This window comes from Camelus ferus, chromosome 15, assembly GCF_009834535.1.
Source record: "Camelus ferus isolate YT-003-E chromosome 15, BCGSAC_Cfer_1.0, whole genome shotgun sequence".
NCBI lineage: Eukaryota > Metazoa > Chordata > Mammalia > Artiodactyla > Camelidae > Camelus > Camelus ferus.
The window spans coordinates 22055439-22077419 of record NC_045710.1 but is presented as its reverse complement, the minus strand read 5'-3'; the positions used below and the strand labels follow the sequence as shown (position 1 = coordinate 22077419).

Below are 21981 nucleotides of genomic sequence, written 5' to 3'. Positions count from 1 at the left end.
GGTGGAAGTGCAGTGTAGTCCAGCATTTTGTCAGGCGACAGGTCTTCTGCTTCAGTTTCCCTCCCTGGCTCCTCACACCGCTCACTCCTGCAGGTCCATAGATATTTCAGAAGCTCAGAAGGTGCCAGGGTTTGTTTGCTTTCTCTCCGCTGATGATATTCCTGGGAGTAACAAAACTGGACTTTTTAATGATGAAACAGTCTTTGCGAAGGATAAGGTATGTCTTGGATTTTTTTTTAAATATGAAGTTAGTGGAATGAGTATTTAAGTTTTAATTTGTGTTCATCCCTCCAAATCTCTAATCTTGAAAAAATTATGCATTTGCACACATTGTGGGCATCATCCAATTAGCCAGTATTTGGACAATCAGTAAAGGAACAGAATATACCTGATAGCACTTTTACTTTTTGCTTAGTGTTTATTTACATATTTAATTGATGGCTGCTGCTTGTCCATAGTATAATACATAGTAGGATGACTCCATGCCAAAGTCGCATTAAAAAAAGCCTAGTGATTGTATTTTAACAGTCAGATTCTTAAGGGTACAATATTAAGCTTCTTTATTAAAAGAAAGTTAAAAAAAAAGTAAAAATGCATTAAAGAAACTAACCAGAATAGAAATTATAATTACAATATCACCACTATGTATATTGATAATTCACTTACATGAAAGTTCATCTATATTAATTGCAATCGTATAGGGAGTTCTGCCAAAAAAGAATTCCAAACATTCAACACAGCTGCTATAAAAATCCATATACTTAAGGATAGTTGTCAGTCATTTTAAAATTCCAATACAGATCACATGGTGCAAATTGGAGGTGGGTAGGTGTTGCTGAAGTACAAATTCACCTTATTGACATACAAGTGAAGGAGAGAATGAGAAACTGTAACCCTGAGACGAGGACTCCAAAAGGAGAGTATCTGATAGAAGACAAATTGCTTTACAAACTTCAAGAGCCTCTAAGACCATTATTAGCATTATGGTTAGTGAGAATCAGACCAGTTCAACAGTCACTGTGCCAATAACTTACCAGATTATGGAAAACAGAATGGAGATTCCTTAAAAAATTAGAAATAGACTTACCATATGATCCAGCAATCCCACTCCTGGGCATATATCCAAAGGAAACTCTAATTCAAAAAGATACATGCACTGTAATGTTCATAGCAGCACTATGTACAATAGCCAAGACATGAAAACAACCTAAATGTCCATTGACAGATGAATAGATGAGGAAGATGTAGTATATACATACAATGGAATACTACTCAGCCATAAAAAATAATAACATAATACCATTTACAGCAACATGGATGGACCTGGAGAGTCATACCAAGTGAAGTAAGCCAGAAAGAGAAAGAAAAATACCATTTGATATCACTTATATGTGGAATCTAAAAAAAAATGACACAAATGAACTTATTTACAAAACAGAAACAGGCTCACAGACATAAAAAACAAATGTATGGTTACCATGGGGAAAGGAGAGGCTGGAGGGATAAAATGGGAGTTTGGGATTTGCAGATACTAATTATTATATATAAAATAGATAAATGCCAAAATCCTACTGTGTAGCACAGGGAACTATATTCAATACCTTGTAATAGCCTATAATGCAAAAGAATATAAAAAGGTATATACACATATATATATATATGTATAAAAAAACTGAATCACTATGCTATATATCAGAAATTAATACAAGACTGTAAACCAATTATACTTCAATAAAAAAGAGGTAATTATCAGAGACAGACATGTTAAGTATTGGTTCTTATTGGATATCAGAAATCTCATATTCCAAAGTGATGTGTTTTTGGTTTATTTTTGTGGAGATGTTGGAAAAAATTATTCCTGAAAGAAATCAACTAAGTTTTTATAGGAATGGAATTTACTAAATGAAAAGAAAACAATAATCATTAATTATTTTACAAATCTAACAATGAAAAATTTGGTTTATGGGTCATTAAGTATGAGCACCAGCAATTAGGAACTACTGCTTTGAAGCATCTAGATGAAATATAAGACATGATTGCTGCCTTTGAGAAGCTTCTAGTATAAATTTGAGAAACAGGAGATAAAAGAGAGTGGGGTGATAGAAAGAAAATAAAACTGGGAATCAGGGCCTAAGATTTAGTCATGGCCTAGTAACAAGCCAATTGTGATCTTGCTGTCCTGGTCTCCATCTCTTCATATGAAGGATGAGGGTGTTGGGGTAAGTCTGAGTTGACAGCTACACCTCATGGTGCCATACCTTCCATTTTGCTCCTCATGACAGACATTGCTAATCAATCACCACATTTTATCCTGGGCAGCTTCTCAATAGGGTGCCAGTACTAAATCATCAGAATCAGCCCTTGAGATGAAGCAAGTTTGTCATCCTGATACTAGTTATCCTATTTCAGTTCTGCTGATTCTAAACACTTATGAAGAAGCACAAAACCTCAAATAGGATAAGAAAATGAAAAGTCTCCAGGACATTCCAAAAAAATTGTCAGGGACTTCCCTTGCTTTTTTGAGCAGTCCAAAATAACTTGCTTCATGAGGAGTGTGTTATGTTCTTGAACAGTCTGGCTCTGCTCCCAGGTCACTTGTGTTGGGCATGTCGTTGGCGCTGTGGTTGCTGACACCCCAGAACATGCACAGAGAGCTGCCCATGGGGTTAAAGTCTCCTATGAAGATCTTCCAGTCATTATCACGATTGAGGTAACTGGGGAATGGGCTGCCTGTGGAGAGGGGTGAGCTACCTGTCCCTGGAGGCACCTTTATTAGGAGCCTCTAGTGGAGATTCAAGCAACAGGTGGGACTAGGTAGGTTTTAAGTCTCCTCCAGCCCTGTGATTGTGTGGTCCCATGGGTCCTTCTTCATCATGATCCTAGACTCAGTCCACTAATGGCCAAGCCAACTTCTTCCTTCCCAATGACAATTCCAACTGTGAGGGATTCTTTGCTTTTCCTCAAGATCCAGGGTTGTCCCTTTGTATCAGAGGGAATGGAGAAATAGGACACCCTGGGCTACAATTGAACTTACTTCAAGTCTATATAAGAAACTGATGGAGATGCCTGTGTGATTTATGCAGGGAGAGAGAGGTTACAATTCCAAGAGCTTCCTTCCCCAGTCAGAAACCACCTTCCACCCCTTGAAAGCCAAGGCACTGAAGCTTCTTTTTAATCTTCAGGATGCTATAAAAAACAACTCCTTTTATGGATCTGAGTTGAAGATCGAGAAAGGAGACCTCAAGAAGGGGTTTTCGGAAGCGGATAACGTTGTTTCAGGTACAGCTGCACCAGGCAGCAGTAGGGGTGGCATGGCCCTAGTTTATGAGTTAAATCTAGCAGCTGTACCTTGGCCCTGGAGCAGGGGAGTGATTTCCTAACAAAGGAGTCTCTCTGAAGTTTGTAACAAAATACTAGACAAGTGGATGAGAAAAGCTTCAGCATCTTAATCTCCACTCTCCTCTCTCTAGACTGGACACACCTAAGTGAGTCTGGAGAGATCATAGTGTGTTGGATTTGGAAGACCATCTAGGGAAGATAAGGGTCACAGACGCCTGATCAGCCTTGGGTCTGCCAGGCCTCCAGCTAGACAGACTCCCAGTCCTCCTCATCTGCCTCGAGGCAGTCCTCACCCACCTTCAGCTAGTGCCCTCTCCTCTCCTCCCCTTCTTCCTCCCCCGCTGTGAGATTAGGTCCAGAGCTCTCACCCCAGGGCAAGGCTGCCAATCAGCCCCCTTTGGGGACTGTTTTCTATATTGGCTTTTGTGCCTTGCTAAGTTACTAGTAAGCCACCACTCCAACTGACCTGATAGCCTGAGCTCTGGAAGATGCTATTTATTTTCAGCTTCTCAATTGCATCTGTTAATCTTTTTTTACTTTTTCCCAAATTTTATAATGATAGTTTAAAAATCTTTGATTTCCACTGGCTGCAGTGAGAAGGGACCTTCACACCTGATGCATTTCAGTGTCGTTCTGGTTTCTTTGTTGGGGTTGCGGGTTCAGCTCCTAGATGGCTATGACTTTGAGACCCTTTCCTACACGAGTTGGGCAACTGAAAGTTTACCTGTGAACAGTTGGCTCCTGCCCAGGGCCCTGGATGAATACATTCTCTCCTTAAGGAAACTCACTGCCTCTGCAGCGTTGGGCTGACTATATGGGAAGTCTTGTTTCTTCCCCAGGTGAGTTGTACATCGGTGGCCAAGAGCACTTCTACCTGGAGACTCACTGCACCGTTGCTGTCCCGAAAGGTGAGGCAGGGGAGATGGAGCTCTTTGTGTCTACACAGAACGCCATGAAGGCCCAGGTAGGTGTCCTGTGAGTCGGCCCAGAGGCCTGGGAAGAGGGAGGTCTAGGCTGGCTCAGGAGAGGATTTGAGGAGCCAGGCTCGGTGACCAAAAAGCTGGTGTCACCGAGCTTGTTATGTAACCATTCTCATCTGTAAAATGGGGCCTGGCAGGGATGCTGTAATGATTAAGTGAACTTTAATACGTGTATAGAGCCTAGAAAAGTTCAGCTTTTATCATTCCAGTGCCATATTGCTCGGGTCAAATCATATCCAGCCTCAGTTTCCTCATCTGTTAAATGAAGGGGTTGTACTAAGTGATAGCCACAGGGACCACTAAATTATCTGCAGTAGCTCACATATTCCCCATGTCCCTGTGGCATGTAATATGACAGTGGTCGCCAGTGTTTTTGACAGCCGGTCTACCCTCATGACCCACCAGTTCCTGCCAAATGGAATCAGTTTTGGCTCTGAAAGTATGCTATGACCAGCTGCTCACCCCTTCAGTTAAAAACAAGAGTCTGAATCCAGTGTGGTGGTTGTGACTGATAAGCACCGGGCCATGGCACCTACCCAGGGGCTGCTGTGGGACAGGAAGGGGATTCTCAAAGCAAGGAGTCTCAGAATTCACAGCAGTACTTAGGCTTCTGCATGTTGGTCAGGCTCTGAGTCAGGGAAGGAGTAAGTCCAGATGCTGCGTTCATTGGGAGTGTTTTGTTCTTTTGCCCACAGTCTTCTGTTGCAAACATGTTGGGGGTTCCAGTAAACCGGATTTTGGTCCGAGTGAAGAGAATGGGAGGAGGCTTTGGAGGGAAGGAGACCCGGGGTATCGTGATGACTGTGGCAGTGGCCCTGGCTGCATACAAGTGAGTTCCCCCAGTGGGCTCTGGGAAGAAGAATAAGGATGCCTCTGGCAGGAAGGCTTCCTGGATTTCCCTCTTTGGGAAGTAAATACTTGTTGCTTTGAAATTTCCCAGCCCTCTATTTTTAGAACTCTTGGGCATAGGGGTGAGGGCAACATCACCTGGTTCTTGTGTTCAGACACATGTGTCCATGCCCTATCTCCCCTACTTGGCGGGGAGGGCCCCAATGGCAAGGACACACCCCACCCATATACTCCCTACCTTGTCCAGAACAGTGTCTAGACAACAAAGCAGGCCAGTGCACTCTGCTCAGTGTGCCAGGTGGAAGAAGAGTGCTTCCTTGCTGTTTGCATCCCTGAGACTCACTGGGCTGGGCTGTTGTAGAGGTTTCTTACCTTCTGGTGCTTCCCTCAGGACTGGCCACCCTGTGCGCTGCATGCTGGATCGGGATGAGGACATGCTGATAACCGGTGGCAGACATCCCTTCTTGGCCAGATACAAGGTTCTAGATGTCGGGGGCTGTTCTGGGCAGGCAGTGCCATCTGCTTAGGAAACTGTGGGTGAAGATTCAGGGATCCTGGGGTGTACTCTGACGTTTTTCATGACTCCCTGTAGACGTTCAAAGAAGAAAGAGCAAGGAGAGAAATTCAAAGCAGCCAACAGCAGCACAGAAGGGTGAAGCTGGGGGAGGCTGGCAGGCTACCTCCCAGGAGATGTCCCAGGGTGTTGTGCATGACTTTTGTGGATTTGCTGTGGTCCAAATCTGGTCTTTGTCCACTCAGGCTCAGAAACATGATTTGCCAGCAGATCTGGGCTAAATTCATCCTGCAGGATGACCTACTGTTGATGTGTTTACAGCCTGATGTAAAAGTCGGAATGATCACTTAGTAATTTGTAATTTGCAATGAGAAATACAACTTCCCAGGGGCCTGGACAGGTATAAGCTGTTAGGGCATCTGCTCTGCCAGACCATGTATGGCTGGGCACTGCCCAGGTTCTCTGTGGGACTGTCCCTTTTCTAGGCTTCTGTGGATGGCCAGCTCCTGTTCTGACCATGCGTCTTTCCCTCTGCACACCAGTATAACCTTACAGGTCCTAGTCTAGCTCTATAAACCTGGGAGCCTTCTCTCTCCACAAGCTGGCTCTGAACATCTACTCTTTGGCCTCTTCTGACTTTTGTTTCACGATTTAACTCCCAAAAGGGATTGTATTTCTCTTATTCCCAAATTCTTGTGGGGTCCAAGAAAGTAACTTGGTCTTTTGGGGTCCCAGTTTCCTTACTCATGAGATGGTCTGTAAGGGTTTATTTAGATGGTTAACATGAGGTTAAGGATATAAAAGGACATTCATGTTTGTGCAGAGTGTAACTTTTATTGTCTGCTGTCCAAAAGCTGTGAGAGGCATCTCCAGTTTCTCTCCTAGTTTCTCTTTCCAGCCTTCCCCTCCCTGTCCTATTATGACCAATGTTCTCTTTTCTGTCTCCTCACTCCCTCTGGAAGAACTGGAAGCCAGGAGTAGGGAGGAAGAAGGAGGATGTAGGGAGAAAGAGTGTCTGGGGGGAGGAGCCCAGGGTACATCACTGGGGAGATGTGGGTTCCTCTCTTCTTCATCTGTGAAGTCTGGTGATCCTTTAAGTTTTCCTTGTTTTCATGGTGTGATGTCTTGTTCTTTCTCTTTCCTGTGGGTAGCATAAGTGGGAGGAGATGGTTAGAGGCAGACAAAGGAAGGGGACTGTTGAGAACTCCCTCTCCTTTGACTCAGGTTGGCTTCATGAAGACTGGGAAGATTGTGGCTCTGGAGGTGGATCACTACAGCAATGCCGGCAACAGCCTGGACCTCTCTCATAGTGTATGTGGGACCTGCCCCTGCATCCCGGAGTGAGTGGGAGGTCGTGGGTGTGCCACATAGCCTTTTGCACATGCAGAACAGGCGTCCCCAATTCTTGCCTGTTATTGTTGCAGTAGTCTCCTACTTGGTCCTCACCTTCAGGTCCTCCACGCTTGCTTAATCTCTAAAGCACAGAGATGATCGTATTACTTCTCTGACTAGAATGTCATCCTTCTAGTGCAAGATATTTTGCCAAGCAAGCAAAATTAGTTACGAAACACTATGTATAATATGGTGACACTGTGTGCATATAATATTAAATTTTTGTGTGTGTGTAATGATATGCATGAAAAAATTCTGATAGAACATACACCAAACAGTGATTGGGTGGGATTAAGGAGGTTCACGGTGTCATTGTCCATGTCATGCTTTTCTGTGATGTTTGAATTTTAAGTAATGACTTGATTTACCACTTTTTAAAACAGTTTAATTGAAATATAGGTTATATACCCTAAAGTTGAGCCATTTGAAGAATTGTTGACCCTTGAACAACACAAGCCTTAGGGGTACTATCCGCCCTGCCCTGCAGCTGAAAATCCGCATACAGCTTTTGACTCCCCCGAACTTACCTACCAACAGCTTGCTGCTGACTGGAAGCCTTACTGATAATATAAACAGTCCATTAACGCGTGTTTTGTATATCATATATATTATATACTGTGTTTTTAAAATAAAGTAAGTTAGAGGAAAGAAAATGTTATTAAGAAACTCATAAGGAAAAGAAAATACAGTACTGTACTGTATTTATGGATTCCGTAAGTTTAAGTAGCCTGCTTACAAGATAAACCATCTGTCTATAAGTACCTACATCAGTATTGTCTTATATGATACAAAACACTGTAGGTGTAGGTGTTACATGTATCACTAACGCTAGACATCAGCAATGAGAAGATAATGTGAAAGAGAAATTCATACTTATTTACAGATACAGCAATCCATGCATTGATAATGAGGAAGAAGCAATGTGATTTGCTTTAACAGTAGCCCAACGTGATCGATGTGATTGCTTCAGGGTAGCCTAGCCCACACACTAATGAACAAATCATTACAAAAATTGTATGGCCTACAGTATTACAGTCATATACATAATACAGTATTGAGAATATTGTTACATTAAAAAACCCACTCACCTGCGATAGGCTGACACAGTTTCTCCAACTGCAACAGAGAGGCACGTTGTATGGTAATTTAATTCTTCAAAAGCAAAGGTATAAAACAGTAAGAAAGCTAACATATTAATTTTATGTTAAATATTGCTCACATTACAGCTATGTAAGGATAGGCTAGTATCTACATATATCTTATGCATTCATGCCATACTTAACTTTTTCTTAATTTTTGATATTTCTAGCCGATGAGGATCATCTGTGAGATTTTTCAAATTGTTGCATATCTCCAAAAATCTTCCAATATATTTATTGAAAAAATATACTTGTAAGTGGATAAACACAGTTAAAACTGTGTGGTTCAAGGGTCAGTTGCACATAATTTAATGATTTTTGGTGAATTTAAAGAGCCATGTATACCATTATCACAACCCAGTTTTTGGACACTTCCATCACCCCAAAATGATCTCTTATGCCCATTTGTAGTCATCTCTGTTCCTATCACTCTGTCCCAGACAACCACTAATCTACTTCCTGTCTTTATAGATTTTCCTCTTGTGTTCAGTTCGTATAAATAGAATCATATACTCTGCAGTCTTTTTTCTCTCAGAATAGTATTTTGGAAGTTCACCCATGTCACAGTATGGATGACTCATTCCTTTTTATTGGTGAAGAATATTCATTGTGTGGCTAGACTGTATTTTGTTTTCTTTTCACTACTTGATGGCCATTTGGGTTGTTTCTTGCTTTTAGCTTTTATGGATAACGCTACTTTGAACCACCTCATACAAATCTGGTATAGATGTATATTTTTGTCAGTTTTGAAAATTAACAAAGTTACCTTGGTACAACCTTTTAAGATTTTTAAATCTTAACTTTATAACCATATTAGTTGTATGTACATTGAGTCTTGTTAGATAAAATAAGTCAAACATTTCAGGAAAAGCAGAAGTTCCCCATTTTCCTCACTTTGGATGTGCTGGAGGCTTCTCGAATTGGCTCATTTAGGAAACTTTATATGTCAGATCTAGTGTGAAAACTATTCAAAAAAGAAAACATATATGGCATTCTCACCAATTGCAATACTTGCTTCTCGGTGTTGTAGGAAACATCAGCCTGAAAAAGATACAGGACTTGTCCCCAAAGATTTTACAAGTTTTAAAATTCAATCCTGCAAATATTTATGGAGTGCCTAGGGTGGCAACATAAAGAAGAATATGACATTGTTTCTGCCCTCAAGAAATTCACAGTATAGTGGGGAAGACAGAAAATAAAAGACAAAATGAAATAGAGATACAGCTTGACAAAGTGCTAACAGAAAGCAAAAATGGAGTTGAGACATATAAAAATCATCTAGGATGTCTAAGACTGAAAAAATCAAAGACCCAGAGAGCAGCCTGTGGGAGAGAGACTATAAATCAGGAAATAAACTAAAACCAAAATGAGACAAACAAATAAAAGCTACTATTTAGCTCATCAGAGAGATGAGTTATTACACCTCAGAGAAAGAACAGGATGCTATAAAAATGGAACAGTCTGAGAAAAAAAATGCCGTGTTGTGAATTAAAACTGTGAAAACAGAAGGGTTGAAAGAAACTTGAAGCATGCTCTTAAAAAGAAAACAATGTGGGAAAATAGGAGAGAAAATGCAAGAAAATTTGAGAACCATTCAAGGAGATCCAAATAATAGAAGTTTCAAAAAGAAAGAAATGAGAGGAGGAAACTATCAAGAAGGAATTCAAGAAATTTCCCAAAACTAATGGGCATACATTCTGAGATCAACAGAGCCCAGCCACTAACCAGCACAGGGAGGAAAATAGATGTATGCTAATTTATATTACTGTGAAATGTTAGAAACCTAAGGACAAAGGAGATTTTATAAATTTGAAGGAGGGAAAAAACAGAACTCACTCTAAGAGTTGGAAAGGTATTGACTGGATTTCTCAATCCACTAGAATGCACTAAAATGCCTTCAAAACGCTGAAGGCAGTTGGGGAAATTATTTCCAACCTAGAATTCTGTATACAGCCAAAGCATTAATTAAAGATAAGAGTAGAATAAGGACATTTCAGATGTGCAAGTTCTCCAAAATGTGCCTCTCTATATACTTTGTGTGTGTGAAGATATTGAAGTTTGTACTCCAATAACACGAGGGTATAAAACTAAGAAAGGGGAAGGCGTGGGATTTAGGAACAGGAAATGCGATATAGAGAGAGACACAGGGAACCCCTGGGGTGGATGTGAGGGGAAAACCCCCGTGTAACAGCTGAACAGAAGCCTAGGGGCAGCCGATTTAAACCAGGGCAGGCCAGAAGCTCCAGAAACAATTTCTTCAAAAAGATGAGACTGATAGGAAATTGAATGCTTGAACATATTGAGAACAGATTTCTAGTAATATGTGCATTGAAAATGAAGCCAATGAAAAAGAAGAAAGATAATGATTAACTCCAGGGGGGAAATATTATCAATAAAGAGAGAAGTAATCCTAGTGTAACTATGTGATTGAGCTGTAAGTAATGTTTGGAGAATTATTACACTGACTGTTGATCAGATCAAAGTAGAACTGTATAGGGGGGATGGGGGATAAGAAGCTGGTGTATGTAGAGAAAGAGGATTAGATGGAACCAAACCCTCCTTTTCCATGATGGGAAAACAATCTAAAAGTCTAAAGCCAAACAAGTCAAGAAATGGCAATATGAGATGCAAACTACTATATGCAGAATAGATAAACAACAAGGTCTTACCATATAGCACAGGGAACTATATTCAATAACTTGTTAATAACCTATCATGAAAAAGAATTTATATATATATGACTGAATCACTATGCTGCACACCAGAAACTTACACAAATTGTAAATCAACTATATCTCAATTTAAAAAAAAAGAAATGGTAATAGAAACACATTATTTAGAGATGTGGGTGACCAGGTAAATAGCTAACAAAGAATAAGTAGTTGCTTCTGGGGAGTGGAAGGAAGGAAAGTGAAGGGGACCACTGTTTTGCCTAACATGACTTAAGGAAGTATTTGAGTCTTGAATCTATTTGTAGTATAGTTTTAATGGGAATAAAAGCTAATTGAAAATTGGTTCATAAAATCACCAATTTTTTAAAAGAGGCAAATGATCAATTCCAACTAGAGGATCTAAGAAGGGCATCCCCGTGTGCAAGTTGACTGGGGATTTTAGCAGGTGGACATGGTGGGGACAGGCATTACAGGTGAGAGTAACATGAAGTCAGAGAGGAGGATAAGGAGTATATTGGGGAAAGGTCGTAAAGTGCTCTGAGTTCCATGCTTAAAGATATACTGACTTTACTTTGGAGATAGTAAGTGCCATTTTTAAGCAGGCGCCTGATCTGCTATGATCTTATATTTTGGTATGAGGCATAGATGAGGGGGGAGGCACAGAAAGCTGGGAGTGCACTAAGGATGCTGCAGTATCCCAGGAAATAAATAATGTGGGCTGGAGGAAGAGCAGTTGACAGCGGGGCTGGCCAAGCAAGGAGGAGCTTGGCCTTTTTTGAGAAGCCAATGAAATCCATGCTCTGTTCTCTGCCATTTTTGTTTCTTCCATTTCAGGTAATGGAACGAGCTCTATTCCACATGGACAACAGCTATAAAATCCCCAACATCCGGGGCACTGGGCGACTGTGCAAGACCAACCTGCCCTCCAACACGGCCTTCCGGGGCTTCGGGGGGCCCCAGGGGTTGTTCATTGCTGAGTACTGGATGAGTGAGGTCGCCGTGACCTGTGGGCTGCCTGCAGAGGAGGTAAGCTGGAAGTTTGGGGGCACAAGTCAGAGTGGGTTAGCCTGCTTTGAGGGGATGGTGGCTTTGTATCTTGGACATCCCCCATGGGCACAGAGGATAGGCAGGCAGGTGCTGGAGAGGGGCTGGAAGCTCAAGGTTCAGGTTATGGCCCCTGGTCTCTTGCCACTAACATGGCCTCAGAGTCTCTCTCCTTGGGAAGGTGCGAAGGAAGAACCTCTACCGAGAAGGGGACCTGACACACTTCAACCAGAGGCTCGAGGGGTTCAACTTGCCCCGGTGCTGGGATGAATGCCTGAAAAGCTCTCAGTATGATGCTCGGAAAAAGGAGGTTGATAAGTTCAACAGGTAAGCCCAGGGAGGGGAGGGGCTGACATTCTGGGGCTCTCTGGGATTTCATGTTCTATAGCCTTTTTGCTGAACTCAAAATAAGAAGCTGATAATTTGATAGCTTAGGAGGCTGCTGCATTTGCTAACTCATTCATAGCCATCTCTTTAAGATCCTGAAATGATCTTTAACCCCAGGGGCCAGGGGCTCACAGCGCTCAGCATCATAGCCCATCAGAGTGGTTCATGTTTACACAATTGTCTGCCTTCTGGGCAGATGATGTTCTAGAGAACACCGGCCCGAGGCTAAGAACATCACAGTTACAAGCTAGCCTCTGACACTAATCTATAAATGTGACCCTGGCAGTCACTCCATCTTCCTGGGTCTGTTTCATCACCCTGCAAAGTGGGGACAACTGTGCTGGCTCTGTCTTTCACACTTGGAGAGCCAAATACAAAGCATAGAGAAAATATTATGATCGTCAATGAGCTATATGGTTCCTCCCTGGGGTGACTGCAGTCCAGGATCACAGAGCACTCTGATCCAATCCAAATACCACTCAGGGAAGCAGAGAGGTGGTACTTTAAGTCGAGACTTTCAAGGGTGGGCCCTGTTCCAGCTGCACTGAAGGATCCAGAACCCAAATTCCCACCATTCTCATTTTTGTGTACACAACTGAGGCCCAACTCAATTACAAAAAAGACTGTGTGGGCACTTCCAAGGATCCCTTGTTCCAATTTTACAAAGATGTTGACTGAAACTATGTCCAGTCTGACATGAATAAGGGTTGAGAAGTTGCAATGAGAATGTTTTTTATTTTTCCTCCAGGGAGAATTGTTGGAAAAAGAGAGGACTGTGCATAATTCCTACCAAATTTGGAATAAGCTTCACAGTTCCCTTTCTGAATCAGGTAATTGCTTTATATAATTGTGTCCATCTCCTCTGCACTGGGATCCCATTTTTCCCTCTGTTTACACTGTTGCAAGGAAAAACCAATTGTTATGGCAGCAGCGCTGACCAGGGGAACTCTTTGCTGTTTAAATGAAAGTTAGCTGCACATTCCTATTTGTCCATTATGTCATGGGACGGTGAAAGCAACACGAGACTCAGAGACCTGGGCTCAATTTCTGGTTCTTACTCTTCCTGACTGCAGGACCATGGACAGCTACTCTGCCTTTCAGTTCCCATGATCCCATTTCTTCATCTACAGAGTCAGGACAATATTTGACCTACTTCCCTCTGAGGATGGGAGACAAAGATATGGGGGGGAGGTGGGGGAAAGTAGTTTTGCAAACTACTAACGGACTATATAATTAAATCATGAGATTGACACTTCTTTTATTTTTGTCTGAGGTTTCTATCCAAAATGCTGCCACCAGTTTTCTTTTCCTTGGGCTCCAGTACTTTTGGTCCCAGGCCTTAAGCTGAGCTGGGATTTGGTGAATTTTGTTTTTGGTATCCTTGTCTTCCCATAGGGAGGAGCCCTGATTCATGTGTACACAGATGGCTCTGTGCTGGTGAACCATGGGGGCACAGAGATGGGCCAGGGCCTTCACACCAAGATGGTCCAGGTGAGCAGTCTGGAGACCATGGGAGTCCTCCCTGGCACCATGGTGTCTTCATGAGGGAAGATGCTGTGAGCATGTGAGCAGTGCCAGAAGCAGAGGCAGGCCCAAGTTCTGGCTCGGCTCTGCTGCTCATTTCTGGGTGACCTCGGGCAAGTCTGCTCCTCCTCTTGGCCTCAGTTTCTTCATCTGTGTAAAAGGATTGGCCAGATGATGGTTCAGGCCGCTTTCATCACCAACACCCTAGTGCTCTGTGACTGTGTAAGGAGTGTGAGTGATGTGTATAAAAGTAGCCAGACACATGAGACGCCTCCTGCTGGGCTGGGTTAGAGTTGGTGCATCTGCCTGGCTCATGGCCACTGGCTAAATTGAATTTTTTTTAAAGCCAGAGTTAGTTTAAAAAGGCACTGTTTGTCACCATTAGGTTTATGAATTTTTTTATTCAATAAAAACCACTCCATAACGTGCTGCTTCAGATTCAGACAGATGTGAGAACATCCCAGTCTCAGTAGAGTTAGGGTTTATGAAATTATTTTCTTGTCTGCATTAGTGAAACTGAATGCCATCTTGGGGAGAAGGCAGTGAGCCGCTGACAGCCCCTCCCCTAGGGGTGATGCCCCCTCTCTTTGCAGGTGGCCAGCAGAGCTCTGAAGATCCCTACTTCTAAGATCTACATCAGTGAGACGAGCACCAACACCGTGCCCAACTCCTCCCCCACGGCCGCCTCTGTCAGCACCGATGTCTACGGACAGGCTGTCTATGTAAGGAGCCTCGGGGGCCCCCGAGCTGAGGGCCAGCCCAAGGTTCTGGGCTGCGAGAGTCCCCGGGGTGGGAGCTAGAATGGCTCCTTGCAGGCTCTTGGCTGTGGCCATGCCTTTGGCTCTGTTCTCCAGGAGAACACCAAGCTAAAAGAGGGGCCCAAGAACCATCATCACTTCCATTGAAGCCAGGAAGGATGAGCGTACGAGGGGGAGGGGAGTTGGAGGAAACACAGAGAGGTCTGGGAGGACACACACCCTGGTATTAGAACCGGACACAAGACCATGGAGTGAAATTGAAATTTGATTGTGGGGTCAGCCAGGTCAGACCCACTTACTTCTCCCCAGGGTGGGGGCTGTCATCAAACAAAGGAGTTTGATGGGAGAGGACACCTCCTTGGGGATCCCTCCACATTTCACCCTCTGTCAGCCTGAGAACTGGGTGGGGAAGTGCTCTTTGAGCAAGGGCCAGCAGCTTCTACCCTGGGCCTTGGTCTTTCCGGAGAGGGTGGCAAGGCTGTCTGAGTATTACCCTGTGCACAGCGTTGCTTGGAGGTCCTTGGGGTTCTGCCTGGACTGGGGAATTCTGAGGACTGATGTGTCTGGTGTGTGGGGACGTGTTCTCTAGGAGGCTTGTCAGACCATCCTGAAAAGGCTGGAGCCCTTCAGGAGAGAGAATCCTGGTGGCTCCTGGGAAGACTGGGTAAGTCCAAGCTAATTCAAGTTGCTTTTGTAAATGAAAGGGAAAATGGGCAATGGGGAATCATCGAAAGCTCTGGAGTCAGGGAGTGACATGGGTGGTGTGGTGTGTTAAGGATGATCACTCTAACTGGGCTGGGCTATGTGGTGACTTTAGGCAGGAAAACCAGTGAAGAGGCTACGTTAGTGCTCCAGGCTTCAGATGATGAGGACTTGTGCAGGGGGTGAGAATGTGAGGTAAGGGGTGGAGGTGGGAGTCACTAGCTTCCAGATGAAGAGGATGAGCTCCTGAAAGCTCAGTGCTGGGTCAGGGCTTCTGGAAACTGTGCTTCCCCCTTCCTGACGGCCATTTCCTCTCCTCAGGTCATGGCAGCCTACCTCAGTAGAGTGAGCTTGTCTGCTACTGGCTTTTATAAGTAAGTATGGCACTGAGCTCACCCTTTCACAGTGTGTTGTCATCCTGACCTCTGAGGTCCCCTCCACACTGAGTTCTGTCGGCCTGTGGTCAGGAGACAACACTCCTCTCGAAACGCTTATCCCTTCAATGGGCTTCCACTAATTTCAATTTAAAGATGCTCTAAAATACACGGGATTACGAAACTATGTGCCAAAAGTATGAGCTGTCACGTTGGAAGACCTCCATTCCAGTTCTGGTCTGAAGGTATGCTGGTCCACTCGGGGAGATCAGTGATTCTCTCTGAAGCTGTCTTCTCACTGATGACATCGTGGGACAATGACCAGCCATTCCCCCCCTCAGCGTTCTCCTGCAAGAGCCGGGGTGCCTGGTGTTCCCAGATTTCTTTAGGGAATCTTTCCTTCAAAAGAATGAGAGGAGGATTTAGAGCATGTGTTCCTGTGTGACAAAATGCAAAATTCAGTGAAACTTGAAGTGAAATTTAGAAAAAGTATTTATCTTCTGCAAATTTAAAATTCAGTAACTGGGACCCTGCCTATCCGATTTAGAAGCTGTAAAAAGATATGATCAAATTTACTGTCAGCCATAGTGTTTTAGCTTTCTCTGGGAAATTTAACTAGACCTTTTCTTTCACAGATCAGTGGATTTGGAAAATAGTCCAATGTTTGCTTTAAAACGTCTTGTGTGAATATAGGAATATAAATATATATATAGACAAAGTAATGTTTTGCCAGTGCTCCTTGGGTTATGTAATATTTGACCTACACAAACAAACTAGTGCAGATTTTCTCATAAATTCCTATTTCATTTTTGGAGGGGATAAAACTGGGGTTATATCAGGGAACACTCAAATGAAGATGGTGGAGTCAGAGGTCAAAGAAGGTGATTGTTTCTCCTGGGGAAAGCCTTTTCCTTCAGCCCTGTGTTGGTTTTGTTTTCATGCAGATTCAGAGTATATCAGCTCACATTGTTATTTCTGTGTAATGTATAGAATAATGTAGACACAGAATACTAAAAACTCCTGGTGTGAAAATACACACACACACACACACACTCATATATGTGACTCATGCAAAATTGAAATTGCGTAAGATATCCAGGATTGCAAAAGAAAAAATAATCAAAGAGCATCTGCTTTTATTAATAACGCTTTTCTCAAATCATTTGTTGAAATTTAGAAGGAGCCAGTAGATAAGGAGTAATACCAGTCTGCTTAAAGATGCACCAAGGCTATGAGGTTCTAATCTTGTTGACTTTCACCTTGAGAAAGGTGAGCAGCCCCCTGAGCAGGTGAACTTGTATGAACAGCCAGGAGCCAGCACAGGAAGATCCTTTGGCTCTGAGATCTTGAATTCTAATTCAGTAGATCCTTTGCAGTGTGACTTTCACATCCTTCATGAGCTCAGGCAAATCTTTCACCTCTGTTTCTACCATGTAGAGACCAGTGTGCTGGCACCTTACACTGCTCAGCTCCACAGAGTAATTCATATAAGGGCCGTTGGCAAACTAGAACAGAGACAAGGGACAAAATATTCCAGAATGCCTGGGTTTCGTAAACAGGTTCGAAATGTTCACAACCCATGGACTTTTTTGAAGAACAGCAGAATAAAAAGTAAAACCTTTCGGGTCTTAAGATTTTATGGGACAGACTGTGTGTATATGAGTCAGGGGCACGCTCATCTTAATACACGTGCCGCATTTTCTCTTTTCTCCCCCAGGACACCCAACCTTGGCTACAGCTTTGAGACCAACTCAGGGAATGCCTTCCACTACTTCACCTATGGGGTGGCTTGCTCTGAAGTGGAAATCGACTGCTTAACAGGGGATCATAAGGTAAGAAGTTTGCAAAACTTTAGTACAAGGGGGAAAAGAGAAGAGAAATACCTAATTGTGATGCAAAGAGCTGATAGGGCAGAAACTTCCGGTTGGGAGAACCGTGCCCTATCTCATGGCTTACAAACTTCCTACACAGCACCAGAGAGTAAACATTTTAGGTTTTCTGGAGACAGAGGCTCTGCCTCAGTCATTCGACTCTATCATTGTAGGGCAAAATCAGACATGAACTGACGGAAACAAACGAGCATGGGCGTGTTCCGATAAAATGTAACTTGTGCACACTGAAGGTGAATTTCATACAGTTTTGAGGTGACACAGTATATTCTTTTTATTTTTGTCAGTCATTTAAAAACATAAAAATCACTAGTTCACAGGCCCTACAAAAACCGGGGTTGAGCTGGACTCAGCCTATGGAACATAATTTGTCAATCCCTTCCTTACGTGACCTGCCCCAGACTCAGGTTCGGAGCCCCAGAAACCTAAGGACCTGCCCTCCCTGCTGACACTCCTGCCTGAGTGTGCCCACAGCACTCTGATTGTGAAGTGCTGTTCCGGCTGGCACTCAAGAATGTAAGGGTCACTAGACCCATCTGTCAGTCCGCACAGCCCTTTCTTCTCAAACTGTTTCTCTTACTGGTGTCTGCTTTAGAACCTCCGCACAGACATTGTCATGGATGTTGGCTCCAGTCTGAACCCTGCCATCGACATTGGGCAGGTAAGACTCACGGGGGACCAGGGTGGTGATGGACTTGGCCACTGATATGCCACAGCATCTTGTCCAATGTCCTTTTTAAGTGGGTCTGAGCATGGTACCAAGTGAGTCTCCCTGAGAGTGGGGTTTAGACAGATGAGAACCCACCTAGCTCTCGAGGCAGAAGACAAATCCATGTGGATAAACCTGGAAAGGGCGTCAGAAAACAAGATGAATGGTGGAAATGTTAGGTGCACGTGCACACGTGCACACTCGTGCACACACACACACACACGTCATTTGAGAGGGAGGACGAGGTGAAATGGAGACTGACTTTGGGATCAATGTGCGGGCACTGGGGTCTCAGCTCAGAGGAGTCTTCTCCCTCCTTATTCCTTTTCCACTGAGGACAGCTGTTGCACTCTAGGACGTAATGCTCCCAAGCATTGGGTGGTGGAGGGTACGGGGGACAACAGAGCGAGAGGAATAAAGGGATGGCCTGAAGAAAATCACTTTTGGAAAATATGAGAGTATTGGGCAGAGCAGGTGGATCAGAAAAGAGACAGAGGGAGGAATCAAGAACTGAAGTATTGAACATCGGGCAGAAAATGTTCCTTGTATTTCTCAAAAATGGACAATCACTGAGTATACAGAAACTTAGTTATTAATCTGTCCATTAACTCACTGAACAACCACCAGGAAGCCGGGAGCCCCTCCTACAGGCAGGCGCTGAGCTGACACGGCAAACACAGAGGGGTCAGCTCTGGTCTCCCCTGTGAACATGCTTGTTTAGCTAGGGGCTGCCCTAGAGCGCAATCCTGAATAGTGAGGCTGGGGAGCAGGTGTGTGGGCCAGCAGAGCATCTGTGAGCTCCAGCAGGGGTGCTCTTTCTCCAGGGGGTAGGCAGGACTGGGCACTCAGAAAGCCCGGAATCTACAGTCCAGGAAAGCCCTCCTCTCTTGCTTGGTCCCACGTAGCACACAGGAGGGGTGTGGGCCACTGAGGGACACAGCTGCTGCGAGCCCATGAGCTCCGTTCTCAGCTTGAGGTCCCCACTTCCCCGGCGGCAGTGTGGAAGGAACACCTCCACCTGCCCTGCACAGGTTCTAATGGGAAATTATGCCCCCACTGCATGTCCCTCCTGGAATCCCTGACAAGTTCTGAGACCAATTTCAGTATTAATGCCTCTGCTCTGCCTACACTGATGCCTGGCAAAGGCCTAGACAGGCAACCCCAGGCTGGGGCAGGAGCTGGGGAGGCAGTGGATGGCTGTTCGCAGCTTGTCTCCAGGCCCTGCTGCAGGTGCAGGTGGACTTGGTGCCTGCTGTGGGAAGCATCTCCTGCCTTCGGGGAGTGGGAGGCAGGGTAGCCACGATCTGTCTGCCCTGCAGGTGGAAGGGGCATTTGTCCAGGGCCTTGGCCTCTTCACCCTGGAGGAACTGCACTACTCCCCCGAGGGGAGCCTGCACACCCGCGGTCCCAGCACCTACAAGATCCCCGCGTTTGGCAGCATCCCCACTGAGTTCAGGGTGTCCCTGCTCCGTGACTGCCCCAACAAGAAGGCCATCTACGCGTCCAAGGTACCGTTGCCCTGGGTCCTGCACTGCGCTGTGGGAAGCCATGGGTGGGGATGAGGGGCTCCAGCCACCTGCTTTGTGGGCCTGCAGGGGCTCATGTGGAAGAGAAAAGAGGGCTTGGCATGCCCTTGGTGAGGGCAATGCAGGGGTGGACAGTCCAGCCTGGAAACATAAGAAAGTGGGTTGAGGACGACACCACCTCTGTGTGGTCAAAGCCAGCTGATTTGGGTGCAATCAGAGGGATGCCTTAGTTCAGTCCTGTAGGTCAGATCCTGACCTACACCCATGTCTCAGGTGTGCATGCCTGATTCTTGGTCCTAGAGATGACACAGCCCCCCTGTTGTCCCACGAGAAGCGGCATCTTCACTGCACACGGGGCAGCGCCTCTGCACACACTTTCGCCTCCTTCCGTGGCCACCACTAGACCTTAAGGCTTGATCAGCATGTCTAGAGGGTTATAACCATTTTCCATTTCCTCCTTGTCCCCAATAAGTATGAAAAGATAGTTGGAAATCAATTAAACTGATTGATACAGTTGTTGGTCTGAGAAGGAAGACCGGTAATTACTTGTATCCGATGAAACACACCCCTTTCCTCATCTCATGGTTTGCTTCATGGTGGGAAGGCCTGGGACACTTTGTGAGCTTTGCTTTTGACTCTCACGTGTTAGCATGTTGGATTGCTGGGAGCTCGTGATGAAAATGCAGCTCCATGGGGCCCACCTTTAGAAATTTTGATTTGGTAGGTTTGGGGTAGGGCCCCAGAACCTGCATTTTTTAGCCAGTGTCCCTAGTGATTCTGATATAGGCAGGCTCTGATCTATGCTTTGGGGAATAAAACAATCTCTGCTAGAAACTATTTTGATTCCTATTTGTCACAATGTCTGTATTCCAGCAAACGCTGCATGTACAGTTATGGTGCCTGCAAGTGTTGGTGACGGAGTTGCAGGCAGATTATTCCCCTAGGCTTATCATTGTGGAAAAGGGTTCAACTTCAGATTTTTTTGTTTGTAAAATGTAATTATCTAATATAACTTTAAATGGTGCATTATATTCGTACGGTGTCATCAGGGAAAACCACATAGTAAGAGTTAAAAGAAATATGCCAGCCAGGTTGAGTTATTTACTAGGCTGATTATTCTCAGCCCCTGATTCACTCTGACCGCCCTTCCTGCCTTGCTCTGGGTGGCGGCAGGTGCCGGTGCGGAGGCCACGCCCTCTGCCTGACTCCCTGCCCGTGCTCTGGCTCTGTCTGCTCAGGCTGTCGGGGAACCACCTCTCTTCCTGGGCGCCTCCATCTTTTTTGCCATCAAGGACGCCATCCGCGCAGCTCGAGCCCAGCACACGGATAACAACACAAAGGAGCTTTTCCGGCTGGACAGCCCCGCCACCCCGGAGAAGATCCGCAACGCCTGTGTGGACAAGTTTACCACCCTGGTACGATGCTCGCTCAGTCTGGGGAGGGGGAGCATAGGCCTGCCAACAGCAGGGTTTGGTTCTGCTACAGAGGGAGGGCTCTCTCTCAACTGGGAAACCCTGGGTCCACGTTGCCCCCTGCTGTGTTGGTAAAGCATCCCCTCAAACTTTCAGGAAGATAACAAGAAATCCCCTTAAAGCTGCAGCTTGCAGCTAGGCCTCCTGAGAGGAAGGAGGGCTGTTTAATGCACAGCTATCACCCACAGATTTCGTTATTTTCCATAAAGATGGGAGTGATGGATAAAACTCCAAGAAGAGCCTAATCTTTCATGTCAATCCCTTGCTATTTTGAGACCCTTCTTTGTTAAAGACATTATGTGAGCTTCTAAGGAGATGGAGAGAAAAAGAGGAATTAATGGATGAGATGGACCACATTTGTTCTGTGATTACCATGTGCCATGCTGATCCTGGGGACACACAGGTGCCCTTGAAGACCTGGCAGCCTTTTAGGAAACCAGATGATTGCATTACATGGTGATTGGTTACTATCTTGGAGGTGTGTGAAGCAGGATGCAATGGGAACTCCATGGTCAGCAGAATCATTTTGGGAAGCTCCTGTGTGATACTCGTGGTGGACTGTGCCTGGCAAAAGACAACCATGCTAGGACAGTTTCACCCACTGGTGGAGCCTCAGAAGCAGCCCTGTCTATGAGTTGTGCTGAAGTGGGCACCGTGCACATAGGGCTCTCCAAATGCTTTTGCAGCCTCTGTTGAGTTAGCAGAACTGGA

General features: G+C 44.8%; 1 protein-coding gene across 2 annotated transcripts in view; it reads left to right on the top strand.

Moving 5' to 3' along the window:
- The window catches only part of XDH (xanthine dehydrogenase), a 57936-nt gene that overhangs the window by 33558 nt on the left and 2397 nt on the right, over nt 1-21981 (top strand). For both annotated transcript variants that reach the window (XM_032497305.1, XM_006183167.3), the window contains exons 18-35: nt 94-217; nt 2591-2710; nt 3183-3279; nt 4179-4303; nt 5015-5148; nt 5560-5647; nt 6907-6993; nt 11720-11911; nt 12111-12256; nt 13065-13146; nt 13712-13807; nt 14434-14562; nt 15188-15262; nt 15622-15674; nt 17392-17506; nt 18159-18224; nt 19592-19780; nt 21037-21213. In XM_032497305.1, the coding sequence (XP_032353196.1) occupies nt 94-217; nt 2591-2710; nt 3183-3279; nt 4179-4303; nt 5015-5148; nt 5560-5647; nt 6907-6993; nt 11720-11911; nt 12111-12256; nt 13065-13146; nt 13712-13807; nt 14434-14562; nt 15188-15262; nt 15622-15674; nt 17392-17506; nt 18159-18224; nt 19592-19780; nt 21037-21213 (2095 nt within the window). The remainder of the gene's footprint in view (nt 1-93; nt 218-2590; nt 2711-3182; nt 3280-4178; nt 4304-5014; nt 5149-5559; nt 5648-6906; nt 6994-11719; nt 11912-12110; nt 12257-13064; nt 13147-13711; nt 13808-14433; nt 14563-15187; nt 15263-15621; nt 15675-17391; nt 17507-18158; nt 18225-19591; nt 19781-21036; nt 21214-21981) is intronic.